General features: G+C 42.6%; 1 protein-coding gene across 1 annotated transcript in view; it reads left to right on the forward strand.

Moving 5' to 3' along the window:
- Positions 1-19423, forward strand: part of VEGFC (vascular endothelial growth factor C) — a 184251-nt gene that overhangs the window by 138189 nt on the left and 26639 nt on the right. The window contains exon 4 of the mRNA XM_075849652.1: positions 10396-10550. Coding sequence (XP_075705767.1) covers positions 10396-10550 — 155 coding nt within the window. The remainder of the gene's footprint in view (positions 1-10395; positions 10551-19423) is intronic.

Consider the following 19423-nt stretch of genomic DNA (forward strand, 5'->3'; position numbering starts at 1 on the left):
TATATATATATATACTGCAGCTCATGCAGGAGATTATCAAGCAGAAATTAACAGTGTAGCTGAGAATCCAGCACTGGGGTGAGACAGCAACACTTACCAGGAAGCTGCAGCACCCCTGTCTATGTGTCTTTCTCACTCTTCTCCTGCGCCTCACTCCATAGATTTGTATGGGTAGCGTGCCTTTTCTTTCTCACCCTGCCCCCTTCTCCTGCTCCCCCTCTATAGACTTGTATAAGCAGGGTGGACAGCAGATTACAGAAGGGGAGACACCTTACTTCTGTCCACACTCATGTAACCATTGAACTACACCATACCTCCCAACTGTCCTGTTGTGGGATTGTCCTGCGATAGGCCCTAGAGGGGACGGGCTAATGCAAATGTGCTCAAAATGGCTGTTTTGAATGTTTAGCAGGCATTTCTGGGTGGATTGGAGGCAGGTTTATAGGAATTTTTCCAGCTAATTAAAAATTTAAAAAAGTACCACAGTATTACAATGCTGGCACCATGGGTCAGAAGAAGTTTTTTTTATTTTTCTTCTTTTGGCCAGTTCTATGGGATGTTGTTAACATTCTGTCAGGGAATGCTGTGAACAGGATCATCCTAATAAACTATAATTCCCTTTCCCTTCACAGACCCTGCTGCCGCTCACACTCCTCCTGTTCCGCAGTTTTCCGTGCCCCATTTTACTGTGCCTAACTTCCCCTTCTACTATTGCTTCTGCATAAACTCCATCCATCAGAAAACACCTAATTTTCCGATCCCTTGCGTTCTGGTTTCTCTCCTTCACCTCAGGAATTTGCAAACAAATCAATCCTCCCATGCGCTGCCATGGTAAATATGCATACCTCCCAACCGGCCCGGTTTCTCACCGCTGTCCCGCCATCCCGGCCGGTCTTCAAAATGTGCCGCTGGGTGCTGCATCAAAACAGCTTATCGCTGCTGACTGCAGCAGCGATCAGAAGAAGGCAGGAGTCTTGCGGCGGTGTTCCCACTGGGATCGATGCTGGCCCGGGAGTGGACCAGTCCAGTCACCTGACCTTTCACCTGACCTGTCATCTGACCTAACCGGTCAGGTGACTGGACTGGTCCACTTCCGGGCCGGCATCGACACCTGTAAGAACACTGCCGCAAGACTCCTGACTTCTTCTGATGGTGAGTGAAAGCAGAGCGGAGAGTGGCAGCAGTAGGGCCGGCTACCTCTACCGCTCTCCGCACAAAGTATAAGGGGCTGTGTGTTGTGCTACCTACAGGGGGCCTGTATCTGGTGCTATGTACAGGGGGGCTGTGTCTGGAGCTATCTACAGGGGCACTGTATCTGGCGCTATCTACAGGGGGCTGTATCTGGCGCTATCTACAGGGGGACTGTATCTGGCGCTATCTACAGGTGGCTGTGTCTGGTGCTATCTACAGGGGGGCTGTATCTGGAGCTATATACAGGGGGGCTGTATCTGGCGCTATCTGCAGGGGGACTGTATCTGGCACTATCTACAGGGGGCTGTATCTGGCGCTATGTACAGGGGGGGCTGTGTCTGGAGCTATCTACAGGGGGCTGTATCTGGAGCTATCTACAGGGGGTCTGTGTGTGGAGCTATCTACAGGGGGCTGTATCTGGCGCTATGTACAAGGGGGCTGTGTCTAGAGCTATCTACAGGGGGGCTGTATCTGGAGCTATCTAGAGGGGAGCTGTATCTGGAGCTATCTACAGGGGGGCTGTATCTGGCGCTATCTACAGGGGGGCTGTATCTGGCTCTATCTACAGGGGGATGTATCTGGCGCTATCTACACGGATGCTGTGTGTGGAACTATCTACAGGGGGCTGTGTGTGGAGCAATCTACAAGGGGGCTGTGTGTGGAGCGATCTACAGGGGGGGCTGTGTGTGGAGCGATCTACAGGGGGGCTCTGGTGGATGATTTTTCCATTGACCGGTAGCAGAGTTACACAACTGGAAAAAAAATCCCCATCATGTAACTCTGCTACCTGTCAATTGTAAAGTCATCCACCACAGGGTCTCGCTCTTGACTTTCATTGTTCTCAGTCTTTTGGTTTGTCCTGCAGCTGCTGCCGCCGTCAGGAGCAAATGTTATACCCAAGATAGGAAAAGTAACATAAAGACGATATAACCTGATCCATAATATCTGTGATATCTAGACAGTCTAGAGATCCGCAGTGAGAATGTGCACGTGTTATTTGCAGAAGGATCTGTCCGTGATTTGATGTGTTAATGCTGGATATTGGGCGTAGTTAGGGGCGTGGCTTAAAATGGCCCTCTTTTCCGAATTCAAAAGTTGGGAGGTATGAATATGGTATATTGGTATAGTGTAGGTGTATATATATGGATTTCCATGCTATTATATAGGTTTATGGCCCTCATTTTGATTGCAGTATTTATGGCCATTATTACTACCAGTCCTTACTGAAAGGTCACACGCTCTGCTGTCTATAGCCCTGCTCTCAATACAAGAGACATCAAGGAGCAAGGGAGGAGTTCATGAAGATAATCCTCCTCTGGATGTGATGTGTTCCGCACAGAGAAGGGGGAGTGAGATAAGATAAATGTCACATGTTCTGTGATGTCTTGTACTTCTGGGTGTGGTAAAGGTCTGAATATCATATGTCCAGAGTACGGGACGTAGCAAAAGCAGAAAATGAACAGATGAACTGTGGTCAGTCAAAACATTAGTAAGTCCGTGTGAACAAGGCCCAAGGGTGTATTCACACAGTGTGTTTTTGCTGCGTTTTTTTCCCATGTGGCCGAAAACCACATTGAAAAATGCATGCAATTTTACTGCGATCTTTCAATGTGGTTTTCGGCCGTGCGGTGAATGTGACTGTGTGAATACACCCTAAGAAAATATTTTTTAATTGAAATTAAAACTCACCACACAACCTTAGTTTCTTGTGAACCGCTTTTTAAAATACAGGCGTTTTTTTACGTGTTTTTTGCATTTTTTTTACGCGTTTTGTGTGTGCTTTTTGGAAGTTTGTTGGCGCATAATTAGAACACCCACTGACTATGGGAACTTTTGATGCCTTTTATGCACCAGCGGATTGACCCGACGCCTCTTTTGTACTAACAGCTCGCTTTCCCCGACGCCTCTTTTGTACTAACAGCTCGCTTTCCCATTAATGTAAATGGGAAACGTAATCAAACAGGTTTTTTTTTTTTAGCTTTTTTGCGCGTTTTTTGACGCACTTTAGATTTGCTTTTTGCGCATTTTTGTGGGCACCTAATTAGGACTCCCATTGACTATGGGAACATTTGGCACATTTTACGTGCCAAAGAATTGACATTTATTTTTTTCCGCAAAACCTTTTTTTTAAATGCTCAAGTAAAAAAGCTTGTTGTATGTACTAATAGAGCGCTTTCCCATTGATGAAAATGGGAAGCTTAATCAAGCATTTTTTGATGAATTTTTCGGCGCGTAAAATGTGCAGCACTGTGGAAAAAAAAAGTTCATACCTAACCTCTTCTCTGCACGTAGTCCGGCCTCCCAAGATGACATTGCAGGCCATGTGACGCTGCAGCCTGTGATTGGCTGCAGCGGTCACATGGGATCATCCCAGGAGGCCGTACTGCAGGAAGAAGTAAAGAGTTCTAAGTAAGTATGTTTTTGTTCATGAGTAGCGATTTATGTGGCGGATTTGCTGCGATTCGGCAGCAAAAGTCGTAACACATGGCTTTCTTTGCATTTTCATTGAATTCAATGGGGAAAACCCGCAACAAAAAAAGCAACGAAAATGCAGCATAAATTTACATGCTGCGGATTTAAATTCCGCACTGCAGTTTCATTTATTAGCGTTTACGCTGCGATTTTTTCCCGCAGCATGGGCATGAGATTTTTTTGATCTCAGCCACTTGCTACTGCTAAGTAGCAACTCAAATGTAAATGCTGCAGAATTTCTGCACAGAATTCCGTTGCGTGGGAACCCGGCCTTTTGGTGTTTCCTGTAGCTGCTGCCAGCTACCATTGTTCAATCACTTCAAAAACTGAGTCAATGCTTGGCAATTTGAAGACACCTCTTCCTGGCTTGTAGCCAAAAATAGGGAGGGGGGTGAATGTTCCTCCCACATTTACTGCAGCTGTGAGTCAGGTTGCTTTGCCTGATTCACCTTGCTGTAATTCTGAGAAGTGCTCCCTCTGGTGGCCAACATAGGAAAATATGTCAAATTATTATTTAAATTGTAATACTTCCCTCGTGTAAGAAAAAAGACAAATACACCAAAAAGACGAAAAAAATCTAATAAAAATAAGTAACTTTGGTAAGAAAATTTTTAGCACATTAATTTAACTTTTTTCATAATTGAATCATTTAAATCATATAGTATTTAGAGACAATATTTAAGAATTGTAAAATCCCTTTAAAAATACCCCACCAATCGGGATTCAAGTGTTGGGAAATATCCCATTCAATCAAATTCTATTAAGGCTCTAATCGGTTTTTCGCATCCCAAAAGGATAAATACCGCACACATTGTCTCTAATATTAGATCATGTTTAATACTCTACAGACATAGATTCAATAGGACGTGTCTCTACACAGTAAGGGTATGTTCACACGGCGGGGGTCCGTAACGGCTGAAATTACGGGGATGTTTCAGCCTGAAAACATCCCCGTAATTTCAGCCGTACCGGCATGTGCAGGCGCTTGAACGCCGCGTCAATTACGGCCGTAATTAGCGCTGCTATTCATTGGAGTCAATGAATAGCGGCTCCAATTACGGCCAAAGAAGTGACAGGTCACTTCTTCTACGCGGGCGTCTATTTACGCGCCGTCATTTGACAACGGCGCGTAAATATACGCCTCGTGTGAACAGACAAACGTCTGCCCATTGCTTTCAATGGGCAGATGTTTGTCAGCGCTATTGAGGCGCTATTTTCAGACGTAATTCGGGGCAAAAACGCCCGAATTACGTCCGTAAATAGGCCGTGTGAACATACCCTTAAGATGGATGAGAGGAGAGTTTTCTCACTTCTATGGAGACCTGAGAGAGATGGGATCCTCTGGGTGACCAGGTAACAGAAAAAAAAGCCATTGAGCGCTAATATGGCTGACACTGGTAGCTGCAAGATAGCTACGTCCCGTTTCAAAAACTAAAGACAGGAAAAATCATAAACCGCTTGGATTACAAAGGAAAGATCCAGTTACTTCATCGCTGACTAAATCTATGCTTTAAAAAGCGATGGAGGCCCTTCATATCTTTGGTATTCTATGTTATTTTTGTTATGAAGATTATTTGTGTTACAGTTTTATCTTTGTACAGATTCAGGAAAAAAGTTTGTTTCTCTCTATAACATACACCTTATATATTTTTAAAGATTTCTGAGCGAAGTTAGAAGCATTTTACAAGTACCCCAAGCAGCTCAAATAAATCAATGCTACATTATTCACATATAATGACAGGTTAACATAACTGTTCTTGCACATACAATTCACAAATGCTGTACTGGGAAATGTAGAATGTACAACATTGCCTAAAACCAGTGATTGCATGTTCTGCCAAACTATGGAATACAAGCTCTACATATATTTTGGGCTGTAAATGATTCACGTTTCCTACAGAAACAAATATATGAGTGACATATTTTGGAGAAATATTTTGAACAACCTAAGTAAAGAGATCCCCTTTGTTTCCAAAATGGTGTCAATGTTTCATCCTTGGTAAGTCTTTTTCAGTGTAAGAAATTTTCCTGGCATGTGTGGTTTTAATCTTCGCTGCTTATGATCCGTGTCAAATTTAAAAGCTCCTAACAGGCTTCTCACATCGGACACAGCTGCTTTCAGAAATGTCAGAAATGTCTTTGTGCCAACAATCAAAAAAACCTACTCCGCATTCGAGTAGCATGAATTCCAAACTCCCCTCCACTCTGCTATGGAAATCGAATTTGTTCTGTGTAAACACCTTTGCGCTGTTGAATAAATTCATGCAAATTAAACGTGAGAAGAACTAACATTTAAAAGACTGTTACATGTGCAGCATAAGCAACAGGCGGCATATTTAGTAGCAGAATTTGTCTCGGCTCTATACAAAAAAAAAAAAAAAGTAATCGAAAATAACTGTTTAAAGCGATAATATATCGTATCATTCTTACCGTGTTATGAGTGGGCCCCTGAACTTTGTTAATTGTCTTATTGTCTATATCACGAAAACAATTATAATTATTTAGTGGTTGAATTTTTTAGACACAGTAATGGGAAGGTTTGGACACACATCATTGGAGTCGCTCACTGTCCCTTTTCTCTATCCAATCCCCTACCGATATGATGACATCTTCGAGCCACGACTCAATAGTCCTCCTGAATACAATAATACCAGAAGGATAGTAGCCCAAACAGTAATAGGACCCCAAACAGTAATATTGTCCCACATAATAACAGTACATTACTTCCATTTGTGCTCCATGTACTAATGGTTCCCCCTTGTGTACCCCACACAGTAGTAGGCCCCTAGCACTAAGGTCATGTTCAGACGTGGAGGATTAGCCTGTGGCCTTCTACAGGGGGTGGCAGAGCAGGGAACCGTTCGACTGTATATGATGACCTAATGTACCTGAGGACAAGGATACAGCTGAAAGTGATGCCACTGCCAGGGAGCCCTGTTTGTCCTATAGTTAAAGTGGCACTGAGCTTACACATAAGCTCCTCATGAGCATTAAATGGTATTCAAGTGCATTCATTTGCACACAGGCTCACGCATTGTTCTGTGGATGATGCATAAGATCACACTATGTGATTTGCTGCAATTTTTTAACGGTTGTTCCTTTTTTATGTGTGTGTGTATATATATATATATATATATATATATATATACACGTTTTTGTGTTTTCGCTGTGGTCACACTTTTCCAAAGAAGAAGTTGTAGAAACAATTAATAGAAATGCTTCTTGAACATAAAATAAAAGAGGTTCGTGTACCTTGCAACAAGAATGTAGATTTAAACCAGAATTCTCCAATTCACTCACCACAGTAAATAGAGATCTTAAAAATGGGGAAAAATGTTAACACAAAAATGTATCAAAAAGTTTTATAGCTGTTCATCAAACAGTAATTAAAGTTCCACTGTCATGAGACTAAGGGCATGACCACACGTAGCGGAATTGCTCTGGAATTCCGCTGCGGATAGTCCGCAGCGGAAATCCACAGCGTACACGTTTCTCCATTGCTTTCCACAGCTTTTTAGTTAGGTTCATTTACACGTTGCGGACAATTCCGCTGCGTAGCATAGGCTGCGGCGCGGAATTTGGTGTCCGCAGCATACAATGGTTGTTGCGGACGTGTAGCGGACTTGTTGCGGACGCATTGCGGAATTTCTCCATTGACTTTAATGGAGAGTAAAAATTCCGCAATGAAGTTCGCAGATGTTATGTAGATGTTATGTGTGCTGCGGAGCGTATTGGTTTTACTAACACAACATTTCTTCATTCTGGCTGGACCTATGTATTTCTAGGTCTACAGCCAGACTGAGGAAGTCAATGGGGCTCCCGTAATTACGGGTGACTATGTGTGTGCATCCGTAATTACGTGAGCGTTGCTAGGCGACGTCAGGAAATAGTCACTGTCCAGGGTGCTGAAAGAATTAAGCGATCGGCAGTAACTGTTTCAGCACCCTGGACAGTGACTTCCGATCACAAGATACATCAACCTGTAAAAAAATAGAAGTCCCTACTTACCGAGAACTCCCTTCTTCTTCCTACAGTCCGGCCTCCCAGGATGATGTTTCAGTCCAAGTGACGGCTGCAGCCAATCACAGGCTGCAGCGGTCACATGGACTGCCGCGTCATCCAGGGAGGTCGGGCTGGATGGCGAAAGAGGGACACGTCACCAAGACAACGGCCGGGTAAGTATGAATTTCTTTTTACTTTTACTAGGGAAAGGGCTGTCCCTTCTCCCTATCCTGTACTGATAGAGAGAAGGGAAGCCCTCTTCCCCTCAATACGCAACGGATAGTCCGCATCAATTTAATGGCCATTTTAGGCAAAGCCGCAACAGAATCTGCAACGCAGATTCTGTGCGGCATTGATGCGGACAGTGGCGGAAGAAATCCGCCACTTCTGGGCACGCCCTAAGGGTAGTTAAAATAGCTGGCATGGAGCAGAACAACCCCCTATAAAAGAAGTACTGGGGTGCTTTAAGCCGCTACATCATTCCGCTGAAAGGACTCTATTTTAACTACCTTTAAAGAGGCTCTGTCACCACATTATAATTGCCCTATCTCCTACATAAGGAGATGGGCGCTGTAATGTAGGTGACAGCAGTGCTTTTTATTTAGAAAAACTATCTATTTTTACCACTTTATAAGCGATTTTTACTTTATGCTAATTAGTTTCTTCATGCCCAAGTGGGCGTGTTTTTACTTTAGACCAAGTGAGCGTTGTACAGAGGAGTGTATGACGCTGACCAATCAGCGTCATACACTTCTCTCCATTCATTTACACTGCACTAGCGATATAGCTATATCGCTATGTGCAGCTACATACACACACACTAACATTACTGCAGTGTCCTGACAATGAATATACATTACCTCCAGCCAGGACGTCATGTGTATTCAGCATCCTGATACGTCTGAATCTTTCCTGTGAGATTTCCAGCAAGGCAAACTTAATCTTGCGAGATTGCGATGTAACCTGTCATTTCAAATGAGATTACGCTTGCCTTGCTAGAAATCTCACAGAAACTATTCAGACGTGTTCTGAATACACATCACATCCTGGTTGGAGGTAATGTATATTCATTATCAGGACGCTGCAGTAATGTTAGTGTGTGTGTGTGTATGTGTGTGTGCGTGTGTTTGTGTGTGTGTGTGTATGTAGCTGAAGATAATGATATATCTATATCGCTAGTGCAGTGTAAATGAATGGAGTGAAGTGTATAACGCTGATTGGTCAGCGTCATACACTCCTCTGTACAACGCCCACTTGGTCTAAAGTAAAAACACGACCACTTGGGCATTAAGAAACGAATTAGCATAAAGCTAAAAATCGCTCATAAAGTGGTAAAAATTGATTGTTTTTCTAAATAAAAAGCATTACTGTCACCTACATTATTGCGCCCATGTCCTTATGTAGGAGATAGGACACTTATAATGTGGTGACAGAGCCTCTTTAAGCATGGAAATTATGCCTTCTTCTAAAGTGCCATTGCCTCATGGCAGTGGTACTTTCAGCTTTATTCCGAGAAGGACAAAACTCACTTTCTCCCATCAATGTAGATATTCAAGTAGTAAAGAATAAGAGGTAACGTTTTCTTATATATTTAAGTAAACTAGCTGAACTTAAAGCACAGTTGTACTTGAAGACCTATATTTTTTATTTATATCGGTATCTGGCACTGACTACAAACCTTGAGTACTGACTGTTCATGCCAAATGTTGGCTTCCAGTAAAAGGCCATGTACACTAGCCATGTGGAAATTGTGGTCATAAAGCTAACATCATCAGCTGTTAAAATCTGAAACAACGAGTGGCACAGTTCGCTTTAAAGGGCTTGACCCAGTATTAAATATTATTGAAATATAATTCAGCATTAAAAATTTGTTTGTTTTGTCATTTACCTTATGTTACAAAAATTATCCAGTTTCAAGATATTCCCCTTACTTCATTATAATGGTGCCTCTGGTGTTCAATCTGTATAGTAACATGCACATTCTCCTACTGAGCTGAATGAGGGAGGATGCACATGCTCGGATCCACTCTCCAACTGTCACCAGCCAATAGAAAATGCCTTTTCTGCTTGTCAGTAAAGTTGTTGAGTAGAAGCTTTAATTCAAGAACACAGCTTGTAGTGTGGCTGGAGACTCACACAGTAAGAAACACACAGGAGAGCCAGCAGGTTACTTAGATTGAGAGAGAGTCTGCATACAGCACTGCTTACATGCAGCGTTGAGCTCTCCCCTCTCCTGCTCATCCTTTTACTATGTAAGCCACAGGCTCTCCCTCTTCTTGAGTTATATAGGGCTGGACTCTCCCTTTAAAAAAAGACATGTAATGGAGGCATTTGTAAAGCTTCTCCTAGAGAGGGGGCAAAGGTAGTGAAACAGAATGATCTGCCTATACAAGCTACCGGGAGGGGGAGGAGCAGTAACAGAAAGGACACGCCCCAGAAAAGGACAGCTGGCATCTGGAAGAAATTCTAGCAGAATAATGAATGGGGAGATCTCTGGATCCATGTAAGATGATGGGCTGGTTCTATCTTTGTTAGAAAGAGTGTCATGAACTATATTACAGTATGTCTTATTTTAAGGAGGTTTTTTTGTGTTATTAATTCTGGGACAATCCCTTTAACTCCACCGTATCACTGACTATTATATAATACATTGATCAATTTCTGTAATCTAAAAAGTGAATTAGTAAATATTGGGACACAAATAACTTTAAACTTTTTATTTTTCCTTAGCTCTTTGAAATCACAGTCCCGCTGTCTCAAGGGCCAATAAAACCAGTCACCATAAGCTTTGCCAACCATACATCCTGTCGGTGCATGTCGAAATTGGATGTTTACAGACAAGTCCATTCAATAATTAGAAGATCACTGCCAGCAACTCAAGTACAGTAAGTAGAAATGATTTAGCATATTCATTTTCAGCGACGGTTTCTATGATGTCAGTGGATAATTGTGTAGAGGTTCATGAAAAGTTCAACACTTAACCTGTGAATGTTGTGTGCTGTTGTTGTTTGCTGCTGAGCTATGGTCCTATATAATTTTGTATTATAAAGTTCTCTACAATATAATCGAAAAGGCAAAAAACCAACAACACAAAGCATATGGCAGTAGTTATAGTCAACTAAATATTATAACTGGTATCCAGGGGCTCTAAGGCACAAAAACAGCTCAACAGCAGTTTTGGGAAAAATTGCCCACCAATGTCGGGAGATGCTGTGGGTATGAGATTGTGGGTTATCAATGGTGTGTTCCAGCAATGATAAACATTCCGATGTTAGAACAGAATTATAATATCAGTTACTTATAAGCCAAAGAATACAATTTGTTTCACGTTCCTCTTCTTGCGTTATTTCGTCAAGTCCAAACAAATCACATGCAATCGTCCTGGTTTCACGAGATTAACACTGCAACTTTTGTCACCTTCCAATATGTGTATAAGAGACATTGTGTATGTTCATACATTATATCCTGACCGGATGACTGTTGGATGTCGTACACCCAACTCTTTCTATGAATGCCACAATGTCTGTGTAACATCCACCCGGCTTGTGGACACACCGTAATGGAGTAGCAGTTGGTCAAACAATATCCGACAGTCACTGGTCAGTGGTACCTGGATGGCAAGCTGGTGCCAGATAGCTGGTAGCTGGCTTGTGCTGGATTATCGGAAGCTGTCTTGTGATGGATAATCGGATGCTGGCTTGTACTGGATTTTCGGACTTGTCCCAGATACAGGACACAGATACTGAAGTCGTCACGGACACTGGACTTGACACGGACACCGGATACTGAAGTCGTCACGGACACTGGACTTGACACGGACACACGTATACTGAAGTTGTTATGGACACTGCACTTGACACGGACACACGTATACTGAAGTTGTTATGGACACTGGACTTGAAACGGACAATGGACCCTGAAGTCGTCACAGACTCTGGACTTGACATCTGACACGGATACTGAAGTCGTCACGAACACTGCACTTGAAACAGACACACGTATACTGAAGTCGTTACGGACGCTGCACTTGACATGGAAATCAGGAACAGGCTACAGTACCTTTGCAGACCAACACAAGGTTAGCAAACAACATTCCTCAGGCACTGAGGAAGTGGGCAGAGTTCATTAAAAAGTCTAGGATGTGCTGGGATAGGTTGGGACAAATATTCCTGGTACATCCTACGGGCACAGGCTGGTGGAGAGAGCAGAGCGCACTGGCGTCCCAGAGCAGAGCGACACCAGCGCAGAGCACAGGGAGGCTGGCGGCCGCTGGGGTGAGTGAGATCCACGGCTGCCGGCGCTACAGTCTGTCTATATATCACCCTGTATGTAAATAAACAATGCCTCCACCTGTAGTAGTGATAGCTGAAGTAAACCCTGATCGCTGAGGAAAAACAACTTTTTTAGAATTTGTGAGCACGTAACTTGCGTTGTTATTTTAGTAATATTCTATTTGATCATTCAATCTGAGATTACAATAGAATGGCTTAATTGTTATGAATCTGCTTTAATCTTGTAAACTGGCAGCACAATGCCAATCCAGGAGTGTGATGTACAGCTGAGTCATCTGAGATAAAATGAGGGCAGCATGATCGTCCCGTGGTTAGCACTGTTGCATTGCAGCACTGAGTTCACTTTTGAAGAAAGACAACATCTGCGTTGGGATAGTGGGGGGAATATATTAATACTGGCATTTCAAATGCCAGTCTTAAACTAATTAAATGCGCCAAATTTATTAAAGTGAATCTGTCATCTACGTTATGTTGCCCTCACTGAGGCCAGCATAATGTAGTGACAAACATGCTGATTTAAGTGGTCTGTCACTTAAGTGCTAAAGTGAAACTTTTTATGAGAATAAATGTAAGGGCTCAGAAATGCAAATCTACTCCTGCTCTGAGCAGTTCGTTATGTTAAATCTGCCGTTCTGTTGGAGGCCTCGCCTCCTCCCGCCGAACCCTATTTTCCCACCACTTTCAGAGAGTGGCTAGAGAAAGTTTTTGCCCAACTACAGCTGTGTTTTCTCTTATCTCAATATATCCTGATATGTGTGGCGCGAGATGAGTAGCTTTGAAAAAAAAACATAATTTTGTGATTTTCTGCCACGAGATATTTATACTATATGTGACTTTTTGTGGCCAGCCAGTTGCTGTGATGTGCAGCATATCAAGGGTTTTGCTAGCATGTCGCGATATTGTATTGAATTTGTTTCCTGATAAATTGGAGTCCTTAACCGAATTCAAGCAAAGATAAGGGTGGACACATCTGTATTTGTTAAGGAACACAGGTGTAAACCTTTTAATATATTCCCCCCAGTATATGCTGTCTGCGTATACACCAGTTTCCTCCAACAATCCAAAAACACAATGATAGTTTTTCTGGCTTCCTATAAAATTGTCCCACGTGTGTGTTTGTGAGCTCCTATGGGGACAGTGACTAATGTAAGTGATGACAATCTCTGTGTCTATCGCTGTGGAAAAGATTGGCGCTATATAAGCAACATAAATGGTTGCTAGGGATACCCTGCCTGTGTTACATAGTTTACATAGTTAGTACGGCTGAAAAAAGACACATGTCCATCAAGTTCAACCAAGGGACGGGAAAAGGGAAGGAAAAATTTCTATACATAGTAGCTAATACTTTTTTGTTCTAGGAAATTATCAAACCCTTTTTTAAAGCCATCTACTGTCCCTGCTGTGACCAGCTCCTGCGGTAGGCTATTCCATAGATTCACAGTTCTCACAGTAAAGAAGGCTTGTCGCCTCTGCAGGTTGAACCTTTTTTTCTCCAGACGGAGGGAGTGCCCCCTTGTTTTTTGAGGGGGTTTTACATGGAACAGGATTTCACCATATTTTTTGTATGTTCCATTAATATATTTATATAAGTTAATCATGTCCCCCCTTAGTCGTCTTTTTTCAAGACTAAATAGGTTTAATTATTTTAATCTTTCCTCATAACTTAGATTCTCCATGCCCCTAATTAGCTTCGTTGCTCTTCTTTGTATTTTTTCCAACTCCAGGGCATCCTTTCTATGAACTGGAGCCCAGAACTGAACTGCATATTCTAGATGAGGCCTCACTAATGCTTTGTAAAGTGGCAATATTACATCCCTGTCCCGTGAGTCCATGCCTCTTTTAATACACGACAATATCCTGCTGGCCTTTGAAGCAGCTGATTGACACTGCATGCTGTTATTTAGTTTATGATTTACAAGTACACCCAGATCCTTCTCAACAAGTGAATCTGCCAGTGTAGCTCCCCCTAGGACATATGATGCATGCAGGTTGTTGGTACCCAGATGCATAACTTTACATTTATCTACATTAAACTTCATCTGCCAAGTGGATGCCCAAACACTTAGTTTGTTTAAATCCGCTTGCAATTCATGAACATCTTCCATAGACTGAACTATATTACATAGCTTGGTGTCATCTGCAAAAATAGAAATAGTGCTATTAATCCCATCCTTTATATCATTAATAAATAAGTTGAATAATAGTGGTCCCAGCACTGAACCCTGGGGTACACCACTTATTACCGGGGACCATTCAGAGTAGGAATCATTGACCACAACTCTCTGGATACGGTCCTTGAGCCAATTCTCAATCCAATTACAAACTATATTTTCTAAACCTATATTCCTTAATTTACCCATTAGGCGTCTATGGGGGACAGTGTCAAATGCCTTTGCAAAGTCCAAAAACACTAAATCCACAGCGGCCCCTCTGTCTAGGCTTCTGCTTACCTCTTCATAAAAACAGATTAGGTTAGTTTGACAACTTCTGTCCTTAGTAAAACCGTGCTGGCTGTCACTTATAATACTATTTTTTGTCACATAATCCTGTATATAGTCCCTCAATAGCCCCTCAAACATTTTCCCCACGATGGATGTTAAGCTTACTGGTCTATAATTACCCGGGGAAGACCTAGAGCCATTAGGGAGAATGCCTCTAGCAACGAGAGCAAAGAAGATTATTTTATACAATAATTTAGTTTATGAATTTCTGAAAACCGGAATGGTCTCAGTCTATGTGCTAAGAAACTAGAGGATTCAGATTTTTTTATTTTTTTTATTTTACATTTTCAATATAATTGCTTTGGGTTTGATTGTTTTAGTCAGATAGTAATATTGACATTTATTGTATTTTTATCTTATGTTATTTGTGTTTTATGTATATACAATTGATGCTTTGGTTTGTCTGGTCATTTTTATGTTTTTTACACCTTCTCTAGCTTAGAGGCGGAGAAGTGAAGTCCTCTCTGTCATACTCGTAGTACTCAACATTCCATTGTCCTGACAAGGTTTTATTTATGTTCAATGCATCACAGATGGTTTGAAGGAAGGTTGTGATTGGCTGTAGTCGAGACCTGAAAGTTGTTGACTGAAACGCGTTTCTGTTTATATTTTACTTCAGAGCCGGTATCTTGTGTCTCAGTAGTGTAATTCCAATGTTCAGTGGCGAATACTGTTCTTGTTTCTTTCATAGGGGAAGTCCTTTTAAACTTGTAGCATTAAACCTACATTTTAGCTTTTACAATTGTTACAAACGATTTAACAACAGCTTGTATAACAATTATTCTTTACAAGTCATTAATATCAGAAAAGTGATTAGGAGGAGTACTGTGAGGTATCAGACTTTAAGCTCTCGTGAATCACAAGGTACCTATTAAAAAAGCTGAATTATAATCTTACCTTCCTGCGCAGCCAATCACAAACTCCTGTCCGGAACATCTGGGCTGAGTTTAAGATAAATGACGCTCATTCATGGCAGTGACATGTGGGATATTGATTGGACATTAATGTCTCTCACCGCTTCATACATGTGGCCCTTGAGATTTTTCATGTTACGATGTACATAAAAATAAGAATGTTTACAGTGTGGACTGATTTATACTGATTTGTATTTATAGACAAATTCCTCAATATTTGTAGCAGAACTGATTTTGGCAATACTTCGAAGCTGAGTTTGTCATTTGGCACAATGTGTCATAATGCTACAATGTGTCATTTGTGGTTTCCATAAGATTGTAGATAAAGATACTGCATAGTAGGGCTGGGCGATTTTGTAAAAAAATAAAATCTTTTTTTTTTTTTTCTAACACTAGGGGCGATTTTCAATTTGATTCTTGATTTTTCAATTGTTTTCCTGTTCATTTAACCAAGTCTTTATACCAAGAGATAATTTAATAAATTATTTTCTTTATATAAATAATTTTTTAACATATATTTCTATAATTGTACGTAACTTCAAAACTTTTATCCTCTGCAAATACTTTTTTATCGGAAATGCAAAAATGTCTATCTAATTGATTATAACTTCTGTGTTCCCCGGCAGGGAACAGGTTAACAGAATCTGCAATCAATTATACACTGCGTGCACTAACTTCCCTCTCTGCCCATCACCACCTCAGCCGATCTCCAACATTGCAGACGAGAGCAGTGTAAATTGCAGGGCCAGGCAGATAGCGCCAAGCAGGCACTCTGGGGCGAGATTACGGTACATTATAGTGTCTGAAGTGTGAGCAGGGCACTGTGCAGTACTGGCCTCAGGATGGGGTTCTAAATGAATGACATTGAGGGTATGAACACACACAGCGTGTTCAGAGCGAATACACTGCGTCATGCGCACTGCAGAAAATGCCATCTGAAAAATCGCACCACATTAAAAAAGATCGCAGCTTATAAATAAAACATTCATACTTACCCCCTCCCTCTTCTTTGAATGTATTCTGACCTCTTGGGATGACGTTGCAGGCCATGTGACCGCTGCAGCCTGTAATTGGCTGCAGCGGTCACACAGGATGAAACCTGGTGAGAGGAAGCAGGGAACTCTGGGTAAGTATAACTCTTTTATTTTTACGGCGGAATCGCTGTGATTCCGCTGCAAATGTCCCAAGACACACTACTTTGTTGCGTGTTTAAGCACCCCATTGAATTTAATGGGGAAAACCCACAACAGAAGAGCTGCGATTCCGCAGCATTAATTGAAGAAGAACTGAAGAAACTGCACCGCAGGCTAATTTATTTTAATTTTTTTCAGCTGCTTTTTTCCGCTCTACTGTAATACACTGCAGATTTTCCGCAATTAATCCGTTGCGGAAAATCCGCAGTGTTTGCTCTCTGTGTGTTCCTACCCTAAGGCTGGATTCACACGACCGTGATTGGATCGTGAAAAACGGTCCGTGTGTCAGACAGATTTTCCGGCCAGACCACGGTACAAGTGAAAGGGACTCCTGGCATCATAGTCATTTTGGCTACAGCCAAATGACAGCGAAAAAAAAATCCATTAAAAATTGATCAATTGTCAGTTTTTCATGTCCATCAGTGTGTCTCCAAATGGATTTCCTTTCTCAGGGTTTTTTTTGTCCCAATCGCCTGAAAAGACCACAGTGCCCATGTAGATAGTGCCGCAATCTCCCTGTAGATAGTGCCACAGTGCCCACATATGGATTTAGCCATCTTTAGCTTGATTCTGATAACTTGCTGCAGTGTAAAATCCCACAACAAAAGCCATTGAAAAAGTCAAGATAAAGGATCTTGCCACTGTGTATTTAATGTGTTAAAAGTCAAGATAAAGACGGCTACATATGCATAGTGCCACAGTGCCCACATATAGTGACATAGTGCCAGCCTACCATATAGTGCCACACGCCCTTGCAGATAGCTCCCCAACCCCCTGGCAGGTAGCACTCCCACACCTTTGTAAATCGCACCCCCACCCCCATGTAGATCGCAGATTCACACCCCTTATAGATTGCAGCACCACCCCCTTGTAGATCGCACCCCCACATGTAGATCGCACCCCCCCCCTCTTCTAGATCGCAGCACCACCCCCCTCCCTTGTAGATAGCACCCCCCTTCTAGATCACACCCCCACCCCCCCCCCCTTTTAGATCACGGCACCCCCCATCTTCTTGTTAGATAGCGCCACTGTAGCTGCCACTAGGAGCTGAATCCCCGGCCAGAGGTTGCCAACGCTCTGACCGGGGATTCAGCTTCTAGTGGGAGCTACAGTGGCGCTATCTAAAAGCCGGGTAAGAGTGCGATCTACAAGGGGGGGTGCGATCTACAAGAGGGGGGGGTGGTTTGATCTGCAACGAGGGGTGGTGTGATCTTCAAGCAGGAGTGGTGCGATCTACGAGAGGGGGTAGTATCTGCAGGGCAGTGTGGCTATATACTAGGAGTCTCTGCTTCCCTACGGAACTGCTGTTTCGTACTGTATCATTTTATTCACTGCAGAACAGCCATTAGGTGGTGAAGCAGGGACAGAATGGGGTACAGCTTGTCAGACGGGCAGACCAGACAGGTGACGAGATGGAGCTTCCTCCTGCAGCACGGCGCAACGGCACCACTAAAGAATCGATTCAACGATTCCGTTAAAAAACACAATCGTAAGAGGCCTTTAGGGCGAATTAATCTAATTCATTTTATTAATCGCCCAGCCCTGGTGCATAGTTTTGTCTTAACTTTGGTTCACAAAATAAACTATTTTTAACTTTCAGTAGGTCTATGCCGAACAGTATGGCTCGATTTACATAAAATGTTTTGCTATGAACCAGCTGTAAATTTAATATTATAGAAATTATTAATTCAATCCATTATATAAACTACATAAAACATCGGATCCATTGTCTCTACGATGGCAGTGTGACATACTGAATGTGTAACGGCTGCCGCGCCGTTCCCCTCCATTCCCATGGCCTCTGATCCGGTTCCGGCGCCCTCCCTCATCAGCTGCTCATCCCGAGCTCCACTTACCCGGTCCGGACGCTCTGCTGGCCCTGAACGGCGTCAGGTGAGTGCAGCCATTACCTCCTTCCGTGGTCGGCATCCTCCATGTGCGGCTGCAGTCACTAGAGGGTGCGCGCGCTGACTCGTCCTGCCTTAAAGGGCCAGCGCGCGCCTTAATTCCCAGAACTTCCTATTTAAGGTTCCTCCTCCCTTCCATCACTGCTTGTTCAACCAAGTTCCCCGTGAGTTTCCTGTGCCCTAGTTCCCTGTTTCCGTTCCTTCTGCCTTTTGTCTGGATTTCCCGTTACTGACCTCTGCTTGAACTTGACTATCCTTGTCTGCCACCTGCCTTGACCTATTGCTGCCATACCCGTTACGACGTCTGCCGCCTGCCTTGACCCATTGCTGCCATACCCGTTATGACGTCTGCTGCCTGTCCTGACTTCTGCTTATCCATCCGACCGCCTCTACCCACTGTGCCAAGCGTTGCCTGGGTTCCAAGCACCATCTCCCAGACGACACCGAGGATCCACGAACAAACCGGTGAGAACCATTATAGAATGTAGCACTCACCATTTAAATACAGATTTGTCTTTCTTTAACCCCTTCCCTCATTAGTCACTTTTGACCTTCCTGACCGAGCCTCATTTTTCAAATCTGACATGTTTCACTTTATGTGGTAATAACTCGGAATGCTTTCACCTATCCAAGCGATTCTGGGATTGTTTTCTCGTGACACATTGGACTTTAAGTTACTGGCAAAATTTGCTCGATATGTTCAGTATTTAATTGTGAAAAACACCAAAATTTAGCGAAAAATTGCAAAAATTAGCATTTTTCTCAATTTAAATGTATCTACTTGTAAGACAGGCAGTTATACCACACAAAATTTTTGCTAATTAACATCCCCCATATGTCTACTTTAGATTGGTATCGTTTTTTGAACATCCTTTTATTTTTCTATGACATCACAAGGCTTAGAACTTTAGCAGCAATTTCTCACATTTTCAAGAAAATTTCAAAAGGCCA

Source organism: Rhinoderma darwinii, chromosome 1, assembly GCF_050947455.1.
Source record: "Rhinoderma darwinii isolate aRhiDar2 chromosome 1, aRhiDar2.hap1, whole genome shotgun sequence".
Taxonomy (NCBI): domain Eukaryota; kingdom Metazoa; phylum Chordata; class Amphibia; order Anura; family Rhinodermatidae; genus Rhinoderma; species Rhinoderma darwinii.